At 40.3% G+C, this 23,954-nt stretch overlaps 4 protein-coding genes across 6 annotated transcripts; 1 reads left to right on the top strand and 3 right to left on the bottom strand.

The window, feature by feature from the left end:
• Nucleotides 1-396: 396 nt before the first annotated feature.
• On the bottom strand, nt 397-6,903 carry LOC122759910 (ICOS ligand-like). Its single transcript, XM_044014911.1, has 5 exons — nt 6,067-6,903; nt 5,658-5,981; nt 4,960-5,244; nt 2,475-2,648; nt 397-622 (listed from the first exon to the last, which is right to left on the bottom strand). The coding sequence occupies exons 1-5, from the start codon at nt 6,140-6,142 to the stop codon at nt 549-551; spliced, it is 933 nt and encodes a 310-aa protein (XP_043870846.1). The 5' UTR covers nt 6,143-6,903; the 3' UTR covers nt 397-548.
• Nucleotides 6,904-7,069: 166 nt separating this feature from the next.
• On the top strand, nt 7,070-11,047 carry gtpbp6 (GTP binding protein 6 (putative)). 2 transcript variants are annotated; one of them, XM_044014907.1, is made up of 10 exons: nt 7,070-7,793; nt 8,314-8,451; nt 8,552-8,622; nt 8,774-8,904; nt 9,011-9,081; nt 9,181-9,297; nt 9,434-9,642; nt 9,922-10,070; nt 10,264-10,422; nt 10,513-11,047. In XM_044014907.1, the coding sequence occupies exons 1-10, from the start codon at nt 7,427-7,429 to the stop codon at nt 10,631-10,633; spliced, it is 1,533 nt and encodes a 510-aa protein (XP_043870842.1). In that variant the 5' UTR covers nt 7,070-7,426; the 3' UTR covers nt 10,634-11,047. The 2 variants fall into 2 exon arrangements, with proteins under 2 accessions (XP_043870842.1, XP_043870841.1); XM_044014906.1 differs by having other exon boundaries at nt 9,181-9,339.
• A 47-nt stretch (nt 11,048-11,094) lies between these two features.
• si:dkey-66a8.7 (PI-PLC X domain-containing protein 1) lies at nt 11,095-15,752 on the bottom strand. Of its 2 annotated transcripts, none has more exons than XM_044014908.1 (6): nt 15,516-15,752; nt 13,540-13,676; nt 12,942-13,070; nt 12,704-12,859; nt 12,448-12,631; nt 11,095-11,514 (listed from the first exon to the last, which is right to left on the bottom strand). In XM_044014908.1, exons 1-6 carry the CDS (start codon nt 15,598-15,600, stop codon nt 11,261-11,263), a joined length of 945 nt encoding a protein of 314 aa, XP_043870843.1. In that variant the 5' UTR covers nt 15,601-15,752; the 3' UTR covers nt 11,095-11,260. The 2 variants fall into 2 exon arrangements, with proteins under 2 accessions (XP_043870843.1, XP_043870844.1); XM_044014909.1 differs by having other exon boundaries at nt 15,525-15,752.
• Nucleotides 15,753-17,816: 2,064 nt separating this feature from the next.
• Nucleotides 17,817-23,369, bottom strand: plcxd1 (phosphatidylinositol-specific phospholipase C, X domain containing 1). Its single transcript, XM_044014921.1, has 7 exons — nt 23,094-23,369; nt 22,132-22,248; nt 20,755-20,897; nt 20,280-20,408; nt 19,297-19,452; nt 18,501-18,681; nt 17,817-18,123 (listed from the first exon to the last, which is right to left on the bottom strand). Exons 2-7 carry the CDS (start codon nt 22,238-22,240, stop codon nt 17,879-17,881), a joined length of 963 nt encoding a protein of 320 aa, XP_043870856.1. The 5' UTR covers nt 22,241-22,248; nt 23,094-23,369; the 3' UTR covers nt 17,817-17,878.
• Nucleotides 23,370-23,954: the final 585 nt, after the last annotated feature.

Genomic DNA, 23,954 nt, shown 5'->3' with positions numbered 1-23,954 from the left:
AGGAGAGAGGAAGAATCCAGGATGAAGGAAACAAGGATAAAAAAAATGAACTTTGAACTGTAGAGGGCAGTGGGGGACAAAAATTTTGAGGGGGAAAATAGTAAGAAAGTTTTGGAGGAACAAAATTGAAAATTCTTCAATTAAAATTTGATTTAAAAAAAAGAATTCTAAATTAAACCTCAGACCCACAGAGCAGAGTGAAGTATTGTTTTTAGTGGCTCTGTGTATCTGTGTGTTTCCACACTTGCACTTACCGATATGACCAGCAGAGGCCGACAGAGGCTTGTTGCGTGAGTGTTGCCATCTGTGATTGCCTTGTTTAATGTTGTTTAATGTTGTTTCCTGGGACATGAGACACATGATGGTCTGCTGTACATTTGTGAACAGAGAAACAGCTTCAGGTTTGTGAGTGAAAATCTTTTAATAATCCCTAAAACTAAACTAAACTAAACATTAACCAGCGTGATGAGATAAGGAACTCAATAAACACAACAATAAAAGTTTATAAATCAGTGCTCTGTTGCCTCGATTTCACAAAGATTCAGATTTCAGACGTCCGTCTCTCTGGACTGAGGCTTCATCGTCTGTGTCTCTTCCTCACGTGAAGGTCGTCTCTTTGGTCCTGGAGACAGAAACACATTCAGGATCATGGTTTTCAGTCGTGTCTTAATAAACACATGAACAACAGCATTCTTCACTCTCTTCACATTAGAAACTAAAACGTCTGTTGTTTTGTTGTTAAAAAGCTAAACTCATTCTGAGTGAAAACAAAATGGCTGCCAACAGAGACACAAAGGCCATTTCTCAATATCCATACTTGTGCATACTTGTGCATACTTGTGCGTACTTGTGTACTCTCGTACTTGTGAAACATCATCAGTCTCAGTCATCAGTTCTGTTCCAATTCTCAAGTGTGTGAACAGCGAGGACGGTTCTCGAACCCGGAAGTGTTCTTGCTCCGCCCCTTTTGAAGTATGCATCAGATGGTGACTTAAGCGTATTTGAGAAGGCCATGCATCCCATAATGCATTTCGGCAGAACATAGCAAGTAATATAGCAGCTGATAATACAAATATGAACCTGAAATAAATATTTTTCTCTGTCCCGGAATGCAGTTTTAAGTTTATTTGAAACGAGAAATGAGTCATTTAGAATTCAAATATGTGGTTTGTGTATTAATATCGGACGTATTTATAGTTTGGCAGCGACGTTTGTCAGAGGTGATAAGCTCCGCCTCTGTGGACGCTGGTGCTCACTCGGCGCAGAGCAGCGTTACCTCGGCCTGTCCTGATGAAATGATCCGCTGGCTCAGACGTCGCTGTCATTAGATGCTCCATGTGATCCATAGATTTGTTGTTGATGTGTTATTTTGTTTTTAATGTAAATGTTTTGACCTGACAGTTTAAAAGTTTGTATATTATTAATGTTTTATTAATTTTAAATTTGAATTTTAGACTTATATTAAAGTCGCACGGTCATTGCATCTGTATTTAAATATAATATGTACATATGTGTATATATATACACACACACTACTCTACAATGCGGTATTATATCAATTTTCCACATTGTACTGTATATTTTAATAAAAATAAATTAATAAATGAAGTTTAATATTGAAAATGTGAAAATAATAACAATACATATGCATTTATTAAAAGTATTTCATATGTTCATTCATCAACACTGTAGGTGGCAGTAATGAGGCTTAAGCACTTGGTGCCACCTGCAATTCAAACAGTAGAACAAGGAAGTAGCTGCTGTTCCAATTGAAGGATCATACTTGTGTACTCCCGTACTTGGCGAGTATGTACACAAGGCGTACTTCTCAAGTATATACTAAGACTCAAGACTCATCAGTTTAAGTCTGTGATATCTGAAGAAAAAACTAATCTCAATTTTGAGATTACATTTTGAGGGAAAATTTGTTGGAGATTAAAAACGGAAAAAAGTCTGAAAAATTCGGATTACTGAATTTACATTTTGGTGGAAGAAATCTAAATTCTGAGGGGAAAAAAAGGGACATTTCTGAGAACAAGTCAGAATTCTTAGATTAAATTTTGATGAAAAAAAATATTGAACTCTGATTAAATTTGAAGAAAAGAGTGTGAATTTTGAGATTACAGTTTGAGGAACAAATCTTAATATGACATTTTATGAACACATTTGTGTTTTTATCTCACTGTTAAACTGAAGTTTGTAAAGCACTCACTCTCACACACCAAACCCCATAGAGAAAATCACTGATTTTAACATCACACAAATCAGACACACAGGAGTTGTTGAACATGTTCTTAAAGATATCGTAGACTTAAACTGACACAGAGACTTTTGTTAAGTGGATAAAATCAGTCAAACTTCCATGTGAAACCTGAACTGTCTCTTTAATCATTGACTAACTTTTAACTCCATGAATAAAAAACTTCAGTCAAATGAAGTTCAGTTCTGTAACCAGCAGGAGGCGCTGTACTCACGTCTGCTCATGTATTGATGATATTCTTTCTTCTTCCTCTTACTGACCCTGTCCAGGTTGATCTGATAGGCCACGCCCACAATGACCATGACCCCGACCACCACACAGAGCGCGGTGCTGAAGATCCACATGGCCTGCGACGCTCGGCCGATCACCGTCTCTGCCTTCACTCCATCTGAGCAGTGAAAGGTCACAGGTCAGCAGGGCCGTAATAAGAGACTGCAGGGCCCCAGGGGGCCCAAATGTATATAATTTAACATTTAATATAATTTCTTCACCCACTGACCAATCTGATATGACTAAATGTACGAAGAAGAATTTAAGATGATTTTTATCGTAATCACATCACAAATTGAACAACTCTGCTCAAAGCTCCGCCCCTAAAACACTGTGAGTTGTGTTGTACGTAAAGTTATTGTAACATTACAACAGCTTTGGAACCATTTAGTGAAAATTTAAGTCATTTTTTTATAAGATGAGAAAGACTTGTTAAGGACTCATTTTTAAAGTAAAGTGATTTCAGCGTGTGTTTTAGAGATATTAGCGAGTTTATAATTCAATTATTTTATGATTATAGCAATAATAACTAGAAAATTCCGCGGGGAAATTTCGAGCGTGCCTCCTGATCTTGCTGCTGATGTCCTCGGGTGCAGGACTTCTGCTGGTAAAGGAGTTAACATTTGGGTGGATTGAACCTTTAAAACTTGAAGTATTTAGACAAAGTGGTATTTTGTTGGAATCACCCTTTAAAAGAGACTGACTCTTAAACTGTGAAGATCCAATTCATGTGTATGTGGAAATTATTTGCAGTTTTTTGCAATTTTTCTCACCATGGTTGCTCAAACACTTACAAAAGTAATAGCCCGCCATTTTCGATCAAACCGCACATTTTGGATGTATGTATATAGGATGTGTGTGGTTTTTCTCAAAACTGTCAAACTATGAAATTTTTGTCAAATTTTGGACGACATACTAATCTATGACATTTTTGTACATAGTAAGTCAAGACCTACTAACCACTACGCCACCATGCCACTCCGGTCTTACAGTAAAATGTCATGACAGTCAGTCAAAGTCATAGTATAGTAACTATAATATGACTTTTTTGAGTGATTTTGGACGACATACTATACCAGGGATATTCAACTAAAATTCTATTAGGTCCACTTAGAGAAAATTTCAAGCAAAGGTCCGGAACATCATAATGTCTAACTTGCATTATTATTTAGTAGTGGGATATACACTCAAGTAGCCTAGTAGTCTGCATGTAATCAACAACTGACTGTCAGATCAAATATAGAAAGAACAATTAAAAAACATTTCGACAATATTTATTGTCACTTTAATACAATTATATAGATATGTAACACTGAACATATGTTTTTATTTTCTTCTCTCTTAAAGGGAAAGAAGGGCTGCATATTAAAATAAATTGGTGGAAATTAATATTATAATAATAATCTTAAAATAAATAAAATAATTACTTAAGTTTTAAGAAATAAAATACAGTATAGCAGCAGCTTTAGGTTCTCTAGCTTTCCCTCTATCCCACTGCCCTACTTTCTGTTGTTTAGTGAGAGAACTGAGTTCTTGCTTGTTCTGCCAGGATTTTAAATCTGGGCTGGAATGGTGTCAGGGCTATTCTCATGCACATGTGAAGGTGTTCATTGGTGAGCCTGGAACGATATTTAGTTTTAATTATGCTCATTGTAGAGAAAGCTGCCTCACAGCTGTATGTGGAGCCAAACATCTTCAAGACATACAGATCAGATTTGAGTGGGTGTGTTTGAAAAAACTTTGTGTTTGGTCTCATTCACGGTGCCACGGTCTCTGAGACAGACTGGTTTTGTGCTTCCAGGGGGAAGAATGAACATGAATGAGTCTGTCCATTCTGGGTTGAAAGCTCTTTTTTCGCTGTCCACTTTTCTCTTCTTAGAGAGCGCCATGTTAATTATTTTTCTCTCACTCACTCGTCTCTGTCTTCTCTCACTATAACGTTCTTTTCTCTCCGTCTTCTCTCGCCGTAACGCCTAGAGAAGCTGCGCCAGTTTCCTATTCATGTGTATGTGGAAATTTTCCACAGTTTTGATTCGCGATTTTTGTCACCATGGTTACTCAACTGACTCATAAGCCCCTCCCACTCCCTGCCCGACCCACCCCCTTCCAAAAATCTGTTTCTAACACCTGATTTATAAAATCTGCAAATGTGTATTGCACCTTTAAAACTTGAAGTATTTAGACAAAGTGTTATTTTGGTGGAATGACCCTTTAAAACACCAAGTTTACCATTCATGTGTATGTGGAAATTATTCGCAAATTTGTAAATCAAAAAGTCATAGCACACGATTTCCGATCAAGCCGCACGTGTTGATATAAAATGTGTGGGGGAAGAGGAATATCGAGCGGAATAAACACAGTACGATTACAAGAGATGACTAATAATGGTTAATCTGAAGTGGACCGGGGTAAAGGTGTCAGTGACTCACAACTGGTGGACGTCAAGGTTTGGTTCATGGTCGGGTTCTCGATGACGCACGACACGTTGGCGTCTTTGGAAATGTTGACCTTCAGGTGACTGGTGACGTTGTAGAGGTGAGAGTCCGGCAGTGAGGCAGCCAGCGTGGACACTGAACCCCCGGTTGGCTCCTCTGTGTTGTTGATGAGCCAGTACACGGAGGGTTCAGGGAATCCACCACTGGAGTGACAGAGGAACGCCGTCTCGTCTCCCTGCTCCGCCTCCTCCCTCTGCAGCAGTGGGAGGCTGAAACTGGCTGGAACAGAGTCACCGGAGATTTACTTTTTTTAATACATTATTTTTGATTCCATCACCAAGTTCAAATGTATGATTTTGTCAAATTCAGATTTTGATCAGATTGACCTGAGTGACACAAAGTGACCACATGAGGCAGAAGTAGACCAGCAGCTCCTGTGTCCCCACAGCTAAAATCACTGATTTTCTCTGTGAATAACATATATATTTTTATGAGGTGAGTCTTCTTCAGCAGCAGGGGGCGCTCAGCACACAGTGACCATGAGTCAGTTCCTCATCTAACCACTTCAAATACCTAAACTGTCTCTTTAAAATGTCTATACGTTTCAATAAAACCTTGATAAAATGAATAATAATATTAAAAACACTGCTCTACAGTGCCCCTTGACTTCCTGTGGTGTGTGACACACTGACCTGCTGCTCTGAGACACACGCTGCACAGAGATGTGTGATTCTCCCCTGACACCATGAACAGACCATAATACTCTGTGTCCTCACTGGGCTGGACCGTGTCCAGCTGCAGAGACATGTTTCCAGTCAGAACAGCTTCAGCGGCAATGGACGCTCCGTTCACGCTCCATCCGTCCACCTGTCCACCGTCCTGCGTCCACTCTGACCGCAGCACCACGTCCTCGTCCCTCCTCCACTCGATGGTGACGTTCGCGGGGGTCGGAGGTGGAGATAGAGAGCAGGGCAGGGACACAGGTCGTCCAACCACACCGAGGACACAGTCACGCTCTGTGGACACACAAGTGTTGGAATGACTGACATTAAAAGCACAGATATGAGTTTTGACGTGAACGACCAGATGGCGTCTTCTCACCCAGACAGACGCAGGCAGTGAGGAAGCTGAGCAGCAGTCCTGAGCGCCACAGCACCACCGCGAGCATCACGCTCATAAACAACCTCAAAGATATTTTCTTTTCTTTAACTAATCTGTTATTAATGTTTATACACGTCTAAGTAGACTCTCCGCCCTCTGCTGCTGCTGCTGCTGCTGCTCCTCTTTACCTCACACACACGCTTGACTTCAGGCTGGAGGAATTCTCTGTCAGTCATGTTATGGCTTGTTGAACCAAACCTCTGTCCTCCTCTGTCTCTGTTTCCTGTTGTTTCTCTGAGTTTACTGAGCCACAGACGGAGATTTAAAAAATCCACAGTTTTCCCCTCAAAGAACAGCCGATTGTCAGTTTTCCCGGTGTCCTCGAGCAGAGATCCTGTCGGGAGGAGCCACTGATTGAGGATCAGTCCAACCTGTTTGTCCTCTTCTGCTGTGTCTCACACGCCCACACCCGGAGCTGTGATGAAAGCAGTTTGCTACGACGACAACAGAGACTCAAAGAAAACAGAGAAACAAACAAAGACGTGTGGAAACCGGAGTCGACTCTGGAACTTCAAATATTTAACTTTTAAAACATTCAGATTATTCCCAAAACTCACGCCTTGGGACCAAGTCTCTAATTGCTAGCATTTAAAGGGACAGTTTAGATATTTTTTTTCCAGGTGTGGTTGAGTGAGGTAGCAGCAGTAGATGTTCATGGCTTCCAGCAGGGTGCACTAAGAAAAACTGATTTTTAAACAAAAGACCCATGTAATAAAATCTGTCAGTTTAAGTCTACGATATCTACTTCTCATATTCACGTCTGCATCTCACTGTTAAACAGACTTTTCCAACAAGAAACTGAGGTTTGTAAACCACTCACTGTTCATTTGTTTATTTATTTTTCAGAAAAAAACAATGATTCCACTCCCTGATTGCAGTCTTTCTGAGAATATTTGTCCACTGTTTTAATGTACTACTACTACTATACTTCAGTCCAGTATGTGGCAGTACAGCTGATTTGATGAACGCCGTTAAACACTACAGTGGAAGACGACGAAGAAGAGGAAACGAAAAGAACGACAAAACATTGTCGTGTTAGCATACAATGTTAGCATCTAGCGTTAGGTGTTTTTTTAAGTATAACAAGTCATACAGACAGTGAATTAAAACCAAATACTCGCCTCTCCAGCAGGGGGCAGTGTGTCTTCGATGGCTGTTGTCTTCTGTTCTTCAGTGTGAGAGAAGGAGACGTATTGGACACAAACATGGCGGCGACCGCTGCCTGTTAGCACGGCGATTACTGTCTGACCGGAAGTTACTGTGAGACTTACCCGTGCTCTCGTGACTCCGCGCGGCCACCATGACAACACTGAGCGCGGCCACGCGTTCGTGGTTCTCGCTTCTGCGGCGAGCGCACGCGTACAGCTGCCACAGGTTCCTCCCCCTCCGCGCGCCTCACCTGCACGTGCAACTGCTGCCACCTGCCGGAAACACGAGGTCCAGAGCGTTCACGTGTTCTGTGCGAAGTTTAAAGAGCTCGGACGTGTTTGACGGCGGACGGTGGACAGGGGGCGCCACTGAGGAGGATGAGGAGTTCATGGAGGACAGTGAGGTGGAGGAGCTGTTCCAGCAGCAGGTCCCTTCAGGAACCACAGGGTGGCAGCACCGGGTCTTCATCGTCCAGCCTGACGTGAAGTGGGGCCACAGGAAGCAGCACCTGACCACAGGTGTGTCCGTGAAATATTCAGATGATAAAGATAATTTTATATCACGATTATCGTGAGTAAAATAATAAGAATTATTCAAAATATTATTACGATATTTGTTCAAATCTAAACTGATCAGTCATACACATCATACAGTTTAATTTTTACATCGTTACGTTGTTTGTATGAACGAAACACCGCGTACAGTGTTGTTGTCGACGGCGGCTAGCCTGAGGTACGTTTGCATTTCCAACTTCTCAACTGAACCTCTGATGAGTTCCAATGTAAATGGTACAAAGCGTGATTCATGAACCAAAAATGGGCGGAGTCAGTTTCTATGGAAACATATAACGTCACTAATGCTGCGGAAACATTTGACAGAAAGTTGTAATGTTCCTAAAAACATTTTAAAAACTTTTACGCACGTAAAAAAATGTAAAATGTTTTTTTCGTACTTACATATACGTACACATATAATATTTAAATTAGGTTACTTGGACAGAGAGGACAGTTTATGAATTCTCTATAATTGTGTGGGTAGCCGAGCTGATGCTGGCTGAGGCTGTGGGACTGGTCAACACTCTGGACAACTGGACAGTGGTGGACAAGATGGTCCTGTCCACCAAGACACCAGAGAAGAAGAAGATATTTGGAAAAGGAAACTTCCTGGTTCTCACAGGTGAATGAATGTCCACGTTGTCTTGTCTTTGTTTGTGAAAATGTTGTCTTTATAGAACCTGAACCTAAAACTAAAACCTCATCTGGTTTTACTTCATCAGAGAAAATCAGACAAACGTCAGGAATCACGGCCGTGTTTGTCAACGTGGACCGTTTGTCTCCTCTGTCTGAGGTGAGAGGACACAGATCTGGAGGACGCAGATGTGGACACAGACACAGACCTGGACACAGACACAGACGTGGACACAGATACAGATGTGGACACAGACTCTCGGAGGTTTTCCTGAACTAACAGTGTGTTTTTTCTTGCTTTGTTTGTGCAGAGAGAGTTTGAGGACATGTGGGGAGTTAAAGTTTTTGACAGATACTCAGTCGTGCTTCAAATCTTCCGCTGCAACGCCAGAACCAAAGAGGCCAAGTTACAAATCTCACTGGCTGAGATTCCTCTGCTCAGGTAAAGAATCAGTGATTTTAGCTGAGATCAAGTGAGATAAAGACGAAAACATGTGACGTAGATATCAGAGACTTAAACTGACTGATTCTCTATGTCTCACTTTCAGATCTCGTTTGAAAAATGAATTTGCACACATGGATCAACAGGGAGGAGGAGCCAGATACATCGGAGGTTCAGGTACGCTGCCACACACCGCTGCACCTGTGTGAGGTAAAACCACAGAGTTCACACTCTCACACACATCGTTTGGGAAAACAGCCTGTGATTGATCGTCAGGTGAGACGCTGTTCGAGGTCCAGCAGCGTCTACTGAAGGAGCGCGAGACCAAGATTCGCTCTGCGCTGGAGAAACTGCGGAAGAAGAGGCTCCTGCTGCGCTCTCAACGCAAACGCAGTGAGTTCCCCGTTGTCTCTGTGCTAGGATACACAAACTGTGGTGAGTCTCACACACACACACACACACACACACACACACACATACACACACACACACCGTGCTGGTTTATTTATGTCCTTCACTGTCTGCTCAGGAAAAACCACTCTGATCAAAGCACTGACCAGTGACAGCGTCCTTCAGCCCAGAAACCAGCTCTTCGCCACCCTCGATGTCACTGTCCACGCCGGTCAGCTGCCCAGTCACATGACCGTTCTGTACGTGGACACCATCGGCTTCCTGTCACAGCTGCCTCACCAGCTCATCGACTCCTTCTCTGCCACTCTGGAGGATATTAAACACTCTGTATGTACCTGGTGCTTCAGGCCAGAGACTGTGTGTTGCCTCCATCACTAAGTTCAGATGTCTTATTTTGTATTATTCGGCTTTTAAAAATCTTTGCTCAGATTGACCTCACTGACACAAAGTGACCACACGAGGCAGCAGTAGACCAGCAGATCCTGTGTCCCCGCCAGCTTAAATCACTGATTTTCTCTGTGGACTTTGGTGTGGGAGAGTGAGTGTTTTACAAACTTCAGTGAATTATCCCTTTAACTCAGTGTTGGTCTTGTCTCGTTTGTCCAGGATCTGTTAATCCACGTCAGAGACATCAGTCATCCAGAGACAGAGAATCAGAAGGTGAATGTACTGAATGTTCTGAAGAACCTGGAAATTCCCGACTCCCTGATGAGCTCCATGATAGAAGTTCACAATAAAACCGACCTGCTCGACAAGTACGAACACTTTCTATGTCACTTTACCGCAAACATGAGAGAAAACTTAAATTACACAACACGCGTCACTGGCATCACCAAACATAAACAATATTTACATGATGAAAAACATCTTACTAAAGTTAAAACTTGTTACTGTCTGAAAAACATCTTATTAAAGGTAAAAATGTCCTGCTGTCTGTCCTGCTGTCAGTTACCAGAGTCCACAGGTGGACACTGTGTGTTTGTCCGTGTCAGCTCTGCTGCAGAGAGGTCTGGACGCGCTGAAGTCGGCGGTAGAAGAGAAGATCGTGCAGTCGACAGGGAAACTGGTGTTAGATGTGAGAGTGGAGCTGAGCTCAGATCAGTTAAGGTGAAAAGAACACCTTTGATCCTGTGATGTTTTGATCATGTGATCACGTACTGAACATGTGTGTGTATGTGTGTGTGTGTTCACTCACAGCTGGTTGTACAGAGAAGCTACAGTTCAGGACGTTAAGGTGAACGCAGAAGACGGCTCCGCCCTCGTGCAGGTCATCATCAGCACAGCTGCGTACGGACGCTACAGGAAACTGTTCACATGACGAGAGACACTGAGGCTTCCACTGAAACACTGACGTTAATAAACTGAAAAATATACATAAACATGAGATTCATTCTCCACAGACAGAGTTTCAGTGAACACAGCGTCACCATAGAAACACCATCACTTCAGAAACTCGTAGGCCACACCCACTGTGAAGAGTTAAAGCGACCTGTACATGTAAGTATATGTAAAAAAAAAAAACTACTGAATGTACTGTACAGAGAATTAAAATATTTAATTTTGTAACAAAACAATGTGAAGAATCATCTGTTTCTCTTTATATTCACATGTTATTTTATATCTTTGTTCATTTAAGGAGCGTCTGTTCATCTCTTCATCACTGTATACTGCTCCCTACAGGTCCAACTACTTATGCTGTGTTTCATTTGAAGTCAGAAAAACACCTTACTAAAGTCAAAAAATGTTATTCGTGTCAGAAAAACGACTTTTACCGTTGACTTATATTCTTTTCCTTTACTTGATGAAACTGACAGACAAAATTAAATCATTTTTTCTTACTTGCCAAGATTATTTTTTACTTTTTAGGCAAAAAAATACTTTCTAAGTAAGTGTTGCAGACAGACAGACAGACATGTGCAGAGTCTCCAGCAGCTTCAGTGCTTTGTTAAATCTGAATGAACTTGTTGTGCAGGAGTTTGTGGTTGAGAGCGACGACCACAGAGCAGAGAGGAAGAGTTCCTACAAAATCTCCTGCGACGATGTTCAGACTGTGAGGATCAGAACCAGGAAGCTGCTGCTGCAGCCACGTCTGCAGACACGCCCAGTTACTGAGCGTCAGCGTGCGCAGAGTCTGACTGGGCGTGGTGGTGATGTAGTAGCGGTCAGCGGTGAGGTTCAGACCAGACACAAAGAAACCGTCTGAAGAAGAAGAAGAAGACACCAGGAAACACAGTTCATGCAACACAACAGATCAATGAAGTTACAGGCCACTTTACATTTTTATCTCCAGCAGAACGTTAAAGGGACAGTTCAGAGTTTCTGTGTTTTTCTGCAGTGTTGTTGATGCACGAACAAGAATTATGCACATTTTTTTGCCATGATTATTAGACATTTTTTGTTCTTACAAACTTGATAATTGGTGAAAAGTCACTAAAACATTGTTTTTTTTACTTAACCTTTATTGTGTATTTAACATTAAACATTATTTTTATTTAAATTATGCAGGTTATAATTAATTAAGTTCAGTGCAGTATTTAATTTGAGCGAGAGTGTGTATAATTTATTATTAAACTGATATTTAATCAGCTAAAGGTAGAAAAAGAAATGTTATATCTGCCATCGACCAAAGAAAAACACACTTCATTAATGACGCAGCAGAAACTCAAGGAAAAACTGAATTTAATCACATAACAAAAGACTCTGTGATTAAAATCTACTTCAGTTTAAGTCTGTGACGTCACATGTTCACGTCTTTATCTCACTGTCAGACAGACCTTTCCAACAGGAACCTGAAGTTTGTAAACCACTCACTCTCCCACACCAAACCCTATAGAGAAAATCAGTGATTTTAACATCACAGCACACCGGAGTTGTTGATCCACTGCTGCCTCCATCACTAAGTTCAAATGTCTTATTTTAATGAATTCGGCATTTGAAATATTTCATTTAGACTGAACTCAGTGACACAAAGTGACCACACGAGGCAGCGAGGACCAGCAGCTCCTGTGTCGCCGCCGGCTAAAACCACTGATTTTCTCTATGGACTTTGGTGTGGGAGAGTGAGATTAAAAGATCATTGATATTAGATAATGTATTATTCTAAACTCCGCCCCTCTTTGAGTGTAAACTCACCTGGACGTCCCACATCCTTCTTCCTGTCCAGGTAGCCGATCACTCCCTGTGCTGTCCTCTGATTGGCCCAGTTGTAGGGGACATCAGGCCACAGCTCCTCGTGTCTCGCGGCGCTGTGGTCATCGTAGCTCAGGATGACCTGGTAACCAGACGCCCACAGGCTGCGCAAGGTCAGGACTGATTCCTGTGGGAAACAGGTGACGCGTGTTTTCACTCCATGGAATGGAAGCAGCAGCTGAGCGGAGACAACACTCACCGTCCGAGGACAGAGTTTAGAGCCAAACAGCTTCTTCAGGGAGTGAATGAAAGACTCGTGGCATCTGTCGTTCATTCCTTCAAAGTGACTGAGGGCGAGGACGACGATCTCTCTGGGATGAGACTCTAACCACGACTCCACTGACAACAGTGTTTCCTGTGAGCGGAAATCATTTACTATTAAACTTGTGAGGAGATCACAAAACTGAGGCCTTTTCATTCTTTTTTAATAAACTCACCAAAACTGTTAAATGAGTGTAAATGACGTGTGTGAAGTACAAGTCACTGGAGGAGTCGTGAGGTTTGTGGGCCACGCGGAGATCGAAGTAACGGATTCCCATGGAGAGCTGATCCTCGATGCTTTTATCCTGAAGACGACAGTTCATTCTTTTATCACTTTAAAGGGAGGTGACTGTGCTGTGAGCGCCCCCTGCTGCTCAGAACCAGCCTAAGACACAGAGAACCAGCCTAAGACCCTGTGAGTGATTAGGCTCACTCACAGGGAAAACAAGCAGAAACTGAATTTATTAAACCACTCACTCTCCCACACCAAAGTCCATAGAGAAAATCAGTGATTTCCTGTGTGTGTGATGTTAAAATCACTGATTTTTCTCTATGGACTTTGGTGTGGGAGAGTGACTTTTTAAGTGATGATTTTATTTTCACTTTATAAATAAAATCATCACTTAAAAACTGCCTTTTGTTTTTACTTGGGTTATCTTTGTCTAACATTTACATTTGTTTGATCATCTGAAACATTTAAGTGTGACAAACATACAGAAAAATAAGAAATCAGCACTGTATAAGACTATGTATGACCAGAAGGTGTCATTGTACCTGTGTAGTCGCCCATTTAAAGATAGTAGGTCGGGTGAAGCAGGAGAAGACTTTGTCCAGGATTCTGAAAGAGTCTGACTCAGACCTGAGCAGCGGAGACTTGATGTCCAGACAATAACTCATGGCATCATGACTTCCTGTACACAATCACAATAGATACAATATGTGCTCTTAATATAACCATCATTTATACAATTACACTTTATATAACCATCATTTATACAATTACACTTTATATAACCATAATTTAAAAAATTAGGTAGGTAGATGAATGAAGGACTGTGACCTTTGCTGGCCCCGCCCCTGTTATAAGTTCAATCTGGTTTGTTCTTGTCTTCTGTAACACGTTGTTCTCTCACTGCTGGTTTTACAAAGATTGCAGATAACCTGTTTGTCTGGTACATATGTAAAGCTGACACGTTTACAATGTATGTACTTGTATGTACAATGTACTTTTTTACTATTTCCTGTTAAAGCGGAAGTTTATTTTGATAGGGTGACGTCGGCATGTGATTGACGAGAACTTCATGGCGGAAAAAAAAGAGCGAAGTAAACGTGAAAACTTGACAAAGAACTAAAGAAGAAAAGAAGAAAAAACTGCGTTTCACGGGGTTTTAGTTCCAGTCAATTGTGGCAGCGATTTATATGAAGAGATTTAGTTTTTCTAAAGTTTAATCTCGTAATTTAACTGATAAATTACACCTGCTTGCTTATGTGTCACCTGCTAACCTCCTTATTTTTATTTATGTGTTTCTAAAAGAGTCTAATTTAATGATTTATTGTCTGTTTATTCAACAACACAGTAATATAATACATATAGAGATGTTTTTATTGATCCTGGTGGTAAAATGAGCCGCTGTGGTTGCTGCTGCGCTGATAGTCGCGTAACTACGGTACTGACTCCACTGAGCGAGCCGAAGGTCCGTAAAGATACATAACACTGTTTACGTGTATGTTTGAGTCTTAAGTAAGGTTTTATAGGTTAATGGCATTTATGTTAATATTGACGCTGACTTTAATCACTGAATTTCACCCATTTATACTGTAAGGTTTTTAGTGGTAGGTAATTCTGCTCAAATGACCTTCAGGATGTTTGATTTTAAACAATATAATGAAAAAAAAATTTTTTTTAAATCAACAATCATCTGACAAAAGATAAAAGTGAAATATATTATATTAAGACAAAACGAGACATGAAACCATGTAAAAATGTCCCATCGTGATCAGAATAAATGTGACTCACAATATTATTGCGATAAAAAATCATGTTATAATACATATTTTTTTGGATTCTTCAACTTAAACATAAGTGGTCTGAAACATCGCAGGTACACGTTTTTTGGGGAAAAAAATCATTTATTCAGACAATATTAAGGAAAGTTGCAGCACCCCCTTGTAGCAAATAAAACATAAAATAAAAAGAAGGAGAATGTGTGGCCATCATTTCATGACCTTAAGCAGAAGCTCACTAGAGTTCTGCAGCAGAACAATGATCCAGAACACAGCAGTAAGTCCACCTCGGAATGGATTTCAAAAAAACAATCAAAAGAACTTTATATTGTAATTTGCTCCTATATATGTGAAATATTAATGTTTTTCTTCCATTCACAATTATGACAACAAAATAAATTCACCACGATTAACTTATTGCAAGTGATTTTTATCACGATAAACGATAATATCGTATATAGTCTCATCATGAACAGCTAAAACCACAGAGAAAAGGAGAGAAAAAACGGTATATGTATCTTTAAGGACCTTCGGATCGTTTAGTACCATAATTACGCTAAAAAAAAAGTGGCGCAGCATGAATCCAACTGCGGCTTTTTTTACTGCGGTACAAAAGAAGGAAAAAAGAGACAGTTTTCAGTGGAAAAGAATCAAGAGACAACATGAAAAACATCAATAATAAAATAAAAGCTGCACATATAACGAGGAATAAAAGCGTCGTAACACCTGGTTTTAACTGGTTTTACCTGGTTTACCTGGTAAAGTCAGTTGTGTGAGTTCAGTTTCCCACAACTGCTGGGGCAGCTGAGACATCCAGTCCCGAAGATCCATCTGAACCAGACCTCATCCAGACCTTATTCAGACCTGCAGGAGAGTCACACAGCCGACCATCACCTGATCAGGGTCGATCAGGATCGATGAGAGTCGCGCGCGCACACACACACATGCACACACACAGTCCCTCCTCCGTGGAGGAATCAGGAAGAACTTCCTGATTCTTGTAAAGTTTCACTGAAACTGATCTGAAAAAAACAAACATTTTAAATACTGCACTTGTGATTTTATCTGTGACGTCATTCACACAATGATTTACCACAAGATAAAACAAATACATTATTTAATCTGTCCGGCTGCTGTGACGTAAACAAGAGAGGCGGGGCTAAACACTTTTTTTCTGACTTAGAATTTTTTTTTTCAACAAAGAAAACATTTTTTTACATTTTATTACCACGAACACACACACACACACACGCACACAACAAACACATAGACACAAAAACACACACAGACACAGACACAAACACACACACACAAACAAACCCCAAAACACACAAACACAAACACCCATACATACATTTGTGTAAAAGACAAATAGAAGAGTTTGTCCTCCTGGTGGACTGTGATGGTACTGCAGGAACCAGTGGTTAAAATCCCGTGTTTTGAGTGTCTGTGTCTCAGTGAATGTGGACAAAGTGAGATGATGAGATTAAGAAAAACAAATGTTTATTCTCTACAGGCACAGTGGTGCAGCATCCTTTCAAAATAAAGGCCCGTGTTAAAGTAGAACAGTCACGTTTGTCTTCATGCAAATGAACGTCATGCTTATTATACACACATATTCCAACAAACACAGGTCATGTGACACAGTTGAACGACTTCCTGAACGTTGTTGTTGTCACTTATATCACAGTTGTGTGCTTGTTGTTTACATTGTTTGTGCTTCAAATCTAAAAGTCTAAAAAGCCTACGTTGACATTACATGAGTCGGCTCTTTATTGCTTTAGTCAGCAGAAAAAAAAGTGACCGCTGACTCATGAAAAGTGAAACAATAAAAGCTTCTAAAGATTCTCACTGCCTTCGCTTTAAAAGTGCATTAATATTAAATATGAAGAATTCAAGTATTTTTATCAAAATAAGCTCATGTTTGTGTGTTTGTTTCATGCTGTGATTCACTTTTAAAATCATTTTCTAAAATGATCAACCAGTCTGTGACATTTAGTGACATCTAGTGGTGAAGGTGCAACCTGCAGCAAACTGTATACCTTTAGCTTTATGCTCAACATCAGAGTGGATATGACAAACTATGGTGGTCTAAAGGAGACAAAACAACAAATAAAAAAGTCAAACTATGGTGGTCTAAAGGAGACAAAACAACAAACAAAAAAGTAAAACTATGGTGGTCTAAAGGAGACAAAACAACAAACAAAAAAGTCAAACTATGGTAGCTTGAAGGGGACAAAACAACAAACAAAAGACTCAAACTATGGTCGCTTGAAGGGGACAAAACAACAAACAAAAAAGTCAAACTATGGTAGTCTAAAGGAGACAAAACAACAAAAATGTCAAACTATGGTGACTTGAAATGGACAAAACAACAAACAAAAAAAGTCAAACTATGGTGACTTGAAGTGGACAAAACAACAAACAAAAAAAGTCAAACTATGGTGGTCTAAAGGAGACAAAACAACAAACAAAAAAGTCAAACTATGGTGGCTTGAAGGGGACAAAACAACAAACAAAAAAGTCAAACTATGGTGGCTTGCAAAGTGGAAAGGCACTTCCGTTTGCTGATGATGTCATCTCACCTCACCACTCCTCTAGTGGTGAGGTGAGATGACATCCGATTGCGTACATTCAACCACAGAAGAAGAAGAACTTCTCTTGTTGTAGCTGCTGAGATGCAGAGCATCCATCGTGCCAGAGGGGAGCTGCGTATCTGAGAGCTGACGTGCTAATTACGTCACTTCCAGGTACCTGGCCAATCACAACACAGCGTTCTGGGGGTGTGCTTTTGGTCTGAAACATATATATATCTTATATTATAAGATATATTTTGATCGGCTCGTTTGCAGCGACTAGGAGGATTTTAACCATGAAAACAAGTTAATATATGTAAGTAGACCTCCATAACTAACATATATGTGTGATACAAGCATTTGTCAGCTGTGTCCTCTGAAGGAGGCGGAGCCTGAATGTTTAGAACAAAAACAAAAAAACACAACAGTTATTAACTTTGAGGGGAAAATAATGAAATGATAATTGTCATAATATAATATTACATTTCTGTCTCTAAATCTCACAGACTGGACCTTTAAAGCTTGTTGAAAAGTCACAGGGACATTTTCAGTAGTTTCTCGTTCAGTGCGATGACCGTCGGTGCAAAGTTGCTCTCTGAGATAAAGTCTCCTGCGATGATGTTGAGCGAGTACTCTCTGGCGCCGGGGGTTTGTCCTTTGACCCATGAGAGCAGCGTGGGATTGGTGGACATCACCAGGTCCTTCAGAGTCTCTGTGGGGTGAGTGCAGATGTACTTCAGGTCCTCGGTCAAATTAATCCCTGTGACGAAGAATCCTCCTGAAACACACAATAATACACAGAGTGTATTATTTTAATGACGGATTTTTTCGCTGGGACACAGGAGCTGCTGGTCTACTGCTGCCTCGTGTGGTCACCTGGTGTCACTGAGGTTTATCTAAATGAAGTCTTTCAAAAGCCGAAGTGACAAAATAAGACATTTGGACTTAGTGATGGAGGCAGCAGTGGATCAACAACTCCTGTGTGCTGTGATGTTAAAATCACTGATTTTCTCCATGGGCTTTGGTGTGGGAGAGTGAGTGCTTTACAAACATCAGTTTCCTGTTGGTACCTGATACAAACACACTTAAAAAAAAGCCTGAACTTTCCCTTGAATGAATCAGGTGTCGCATGCAGTGAGTGGTTCATGACATCACCTGGTCGGCCATGTTGCTTCCTGAGCTCGAACTCCTCGATCAGAGCCTCAGCTCGGCATTTATTTGCCCACCAGTAAGGGATGTGAGGCCACAGGTCACCATGGCAACTGGCCAGGTTGTGTTCATAGGAGACGATCACTTGGTATCCGAGAGACCACAAGTTTCGAAGAGTTAACACTTCCTGAAATCAACAGTTTCACACGGTGTGTTATTTAAAGGGACAGTGCAGGTTATCTGTACTGTCCCTTTAAGAGCAGACGTGGCCTTTTTTTTATTTGCTTACAGAAATTAAATGCAATAACAAAAACTTATTTCAGTATAGTTTTTATAAAGTGACAGAACCAATGAGGCATTTTATCATTTCTTTCTACTGAATCTTCACTTATTTTTACTACAATTAAATGTCATTTTTCTTCTATCTATGTGTGTACAAAATATTCATTTGCGTTTCAGTAAATAAAAGACATATGTTTACTATCATGTATTTGTGTTTATAGTTCAGGTCAGAGTGGATGAATATTGATTCATAAGATTAAAATGTAAAGATATTTTTTGTATAAAAAACTGGAGGATTTTCATCCATGTGTGGGCATTTTTTAGTCATGTGACAGTGGTTTGTATGAATGTGGTGAAATGTTTTTATTTATAGTTCAGGTCAAATGTCTGAGTCTGTGTGAGGAAAGACTTTCAACAGATTATTTAGTGCAGAGCAAAGAAAAGAGCTGATGACTTAAGAATGTTATCAGTCAGCAGGGGGGAGGGGGAGGGGGAGGAGCAGGAGGCGGAGTCAAGGTACCGTCTTAGGACAGAGTTTGCAGGTGAACACGTTGCGTATGGTCTTCAGCAGCATCATGTGCAGATCTGGGCTCAGACACAGGAAGTGACTGAAGGAGAGGATGAGCAGCTCTTTAGGATGAAGATCCAACCACTGTCTGATGTCTGTCAGGACACTCTGTGAGAAGACAACACACAAGAGACATGCACTGTCTGTCTGTCTGTCAGGACACTCTGTGAGAAGACAACACACAACACTCACTGTCTGTCTGTCTGTCAGGACACTCTGTGAAGACAACACACAAGAGACACTCACTGTCTGTCTGTCTGTCAGGACACTCTGTGGACATGCACTGTCTGTCTGTCAGGACACTCTGTGAGAAGACAACACACAAGAGACACTCACTGTCTGTCTGTCAGGACACTCTGTAAGAAGACAACACACAAGAGACAGTCACTGTCTGTCTGTCAGGACACTCTGTGAGAAGACAACACACAAGAGACACTCACTGTCTGTCTGTCTGTCAGGACACTCTGTGAGAAGACAACACACAAGAGACACTCACTGTCTGTCTGTCTGTCTGATGTCTGTCAGGACACTCTGTGAAGACAACACACAAGAGACACTCACTGTCTGTCTGTCTGTCTGTCAGGACACTCTGTGAAGACAACACACAAGAGACACTGTCTGTCTGTCAGGACACTCTGTGAGAAGACAACACACAAGACACTCACTGTCTGTCTCTGTCTGTCAGGACACTGTGAGAAGACAACACACAAGAGACACTCACTGTCTGTCTGTCTCTGTCTGTCTGTCAGGATATACATATATGTATAAATATGTATATATATATATATATGTGTATATATATATATATATATATATATATATATATATATATATATATATATATATATATATATGTGTATATTTATGTATGTATATATATATTTATATATATATATACACCCATTTATAGTGTGTATAGTGTCATGAGTCTGTACCTGAACAGTGAGTGTGGTGTAAACACCATGGTAGAAGTACAGGTCAGTGGAGCTGTCGTTGGGTCTGTGAGCGATTCTCAGGTCACAGTATCTGACCCCACAGTCCAGCTGCTGCTTTATGGACACATCCTGCAACACACACACACACACACACACAATAAGTCTACAATATCTTAAAAATGTATTTTTGGATATTTATCTTACTGTTAGACAGACTTATCCTTGTGTAAACTGACGTTTGCAAATAACTCACTCTCCCACACCAAAGCTCATGGAGAAAATCAGTGATTTTAACGTCACTGATTTTCTCCATGAGGTTTAGTGCGGGAGAGTTAGTGGTTTACAACCTTCAGTTTCCTGTTGGAAAAGTGAGATAAAGATGTGAACATGTTCTTAAAGACTTAAAGTGACATAGATTTTATTGCAATTAACAATCAGCTGTTGCAGTGTTGTTGTTGTTGTTGTTGTCGTTTACCTGTGTCACCGCCCACTTGTAAACAAAGGGACGAATGATGGGCTTCATGTATTTGTCGAGCTTCTGCAGCAGGTCAGGTTGAGTGAGGTCGACAGGTGATCGGTCATTCATGTCCAGACAGTAAGTGATGGCATTGTGACTTCCTGACACACACACAAACGCACACACACATATTTGAGGAGATATTTTAGATTTAAGTGCAGTCCATTTCTGAAGAGGGTCGTGGGAGATTTTTCTTGGGTCCTCAAAAAAACATGGACTAAATATTGCCACACCTTTAGTAAATATTTCTGTGTATATGTTTTGAAAAAAGGGTTTTCAATGAATGCTACAGTTATGACTTAAAGTGGCTCCATATATAGAAAGTAAACACTCGTCTAAGGTAAGAATGATCATTTTGTAATAAACATATTATATTTTCTTTAACGGGCAACTAAAACAAAGATCAATAAATCAAATCAAATGAATACTAATGATATTGAGTGTATTTGCTTCTTAGATATGAACGAGCTGAACTGAGTGTGCAGAACGTTTCAGTGTTTGCAGCGTCAGAGCAGATCAATCCCACTCACAGCAGTAAGAAGAACAACATTAAAGCTTCCATTAAAGGATTTTTATGACCAGCAGAGACGAGGAAAATCCTACTGCCAAGAAAATCTTTCAAATGGATTTTATTCACAATGCAAATATGTCTAATTAATGAATATATTCATTTTGTGTCGTGGCTGTTTTCTGTGTTTTCTTAGAATTTAAACCACAAACACAAAACTCGAGATGTGACAAATTCAATATACTGTATGATTTTATCACAAAAAAGCACTAACAATAAGGTCATCCAGGTGAATTTTCCATGATTTGAAAATCCCTTTAAGTGTAGTTACATGAGGAAGTGACTGAGCTGTGAGCGCCCCCTATGTCTAGACTAAACTCTAATTCCTATACAATATACTTTATCTTTATCTCACTGTTAGACAGACCTTTCCAACAGGAAACGGAAGTTTGTAAACCACTCACTCTCCCACACCAAAGTCCATAGAAAAAATCAGAGATTTTAGCTGGTGGGGACACAGGAGCTGCTGGTCTGCTGCTGCCTCGTGTGGTCACTTTGTGTCACGACGTTAAGTCTAAATGAAATATTTCAAAAGCCGAATTCATCAAATAAGACATTTGAACTTAGTGATGGAGGCAGCAGTGGATCAACAACTTCTGTGTGCTGTGATGTTAAATTCACTGATCTTCTCTATGGGCTTTGGCGTGGGAGAGTGAGTGGTTTACAAACTTTAGTTTCCTGTTTTTACTTGTACAACCACACTTCAGAAAACCTGAACTGTCCCTTTAAACAGCAGGACTGGTGCAGGTAAACTGATGGTCACTCACCTGGAATGGCCAGGTGATAAATGGGCGTGTCCCACAGAGCAGGTGGCAGGTGAGTCATCCAGCTGTCCATGGGCAGGTCACTGAAGTGTGACATCATCACTGACGACATTCTGAGCTCTGCATGAAATCACGGAATAGACCATTAATAAAGTCACGGAATAGACCTTTAATGTCACTGCGTCATGTTCTCGTCTCCTCACCTGGACTCAGGTTTACCTTTTCTCATTTTTCATTTACAGTTTTAAGAAAATAATTCTTTAAAGTTTTACGATTTTCTGAAAGCCTATCCGAATTTTACTTTATGATTATCGGAAAGCCTTTCTGAATTTTACTTTATGATTATCCGAAAACTTTTCCATATTTTACTTTACGATTATCAAAAAGCCTTTCTGAATTTTACATTACGATTATCATAAAGCCTATCCGAATTTTACTTTATGATTATCAGAAAGCTTTTCCTTATTTTACTTTCCGATTATTGGAAAGCTTTTCCTGGTGTTACTTTGCGATTATCGGAAAACTTCTCCAGATTTTACTTTACTTACTTACTTACTTACTTACTTTACCGGAAAGCTTTTCCAGATGTTACGTTACGATTATCAGAAAGCTTATTCAGATTTTACTTTACGATTATCAGAAAGCTTTTCCAGATTTTACGTTACGATTATATGAAAGCTTTTCCAGAATTTACTTTACAATTATCTGAAAGCTTTTACAGATTTTACATCACGATTATCAGAAAACGTTTTCCTGATTGTACTTTACGATTGTCGTACATGTATGTACATGTATATGTACATGTATTAGGTACAAAATATACATGTACATATATATGTATATATACATATGAACATAGACCATATGAACAAGAACATAGAACTAATACATGTTAAACTTGAACCTAAAACCACGCCCTCTGCTGCTAACGTGTGTGTGGTGTCGTCCTGTGACGTCACACTTACCTGATCACAGAGCCCGCTGTTTCTTGCAGTCACCAGAGAAACCGGAGTGTGTGTGTGCATGTGTGCGCAGCAGCAGCAGCAGCAGTTTCATGTCAGAGCTGCAGATCCGCAGACAGCGCCACAGTGCGGCCGCATCGTTACCTCTCCTCCTGCTGTGACAGTGATCATGGGACCATGTGATCAGATCATGTTGGATGATGATCCTCATCGATCGGCTATCATGTGATCAGTGAGCCGCTGTTTGTAGCAGCTGCTGCTGCAGAGTGTGATGGTGACGAGCAGAGGGCGGTACCAGCGTCACAGCGCCCCCTGCTGCTGACTCCTCCCACTGCAGCCGAGCTCTTAAAGGGACAGTTCAGACTATATGTGCTGTGACTATGATCACATAACTCTGGTGTTTTTATTTTATGATAATTCTATCTTTTTTATACTGTTTATGTATAATATTCATTTCTTTATCAATAAAACATTTTTTGTCACTAGTTGTGTTTTCTGTCTTAAAAAATAGATATATTGTTTTGATTTGAACACTATTGATAAAATATATATATAATGTTATTTTAAAGACACAAATCAACACAAATGTGTCATCAACAGCTTAATAGATTTAAAAGTGTAAAATAAGTGATATAATATTCTGTAAATACTTAAATCATGACTTCAATGACGTCAACTTTCACTGAATCATACATTGTTTTTTGGACTAAGAGTGACTTTTTCTCCAGAAGGAAATCGATCAATGATCGTTTATAGATGATTAATGATCGATGATCCAGTTTGTTCAGGTTCTTTAGTCGATCATTAAATCCTGAAACAGCAAACGAGACAAACTGATCCACAGACTTTACACAAGACACGTTA

Source organism: Solea senegalensis, unplaced genomic scaffold, assembly GCF_019176455.1.
Source record: "Solea senegalensis isolate Sse05_10M unplaced genomic scaffold, IFAPA_SoseM_1 scf7180000012646, whole genome shotgun sequence".
Classification (NCBI taxonomy): domain Eukaryota; kingdom Metazoa; phylum Chordata; class Actinopteri; order Pleuronectiformes; family Soleidae; genus Solea; species Solea senegalensis.
This window is presented reverse-complemented; position numbering and strand designations above follow the sequence as displayed.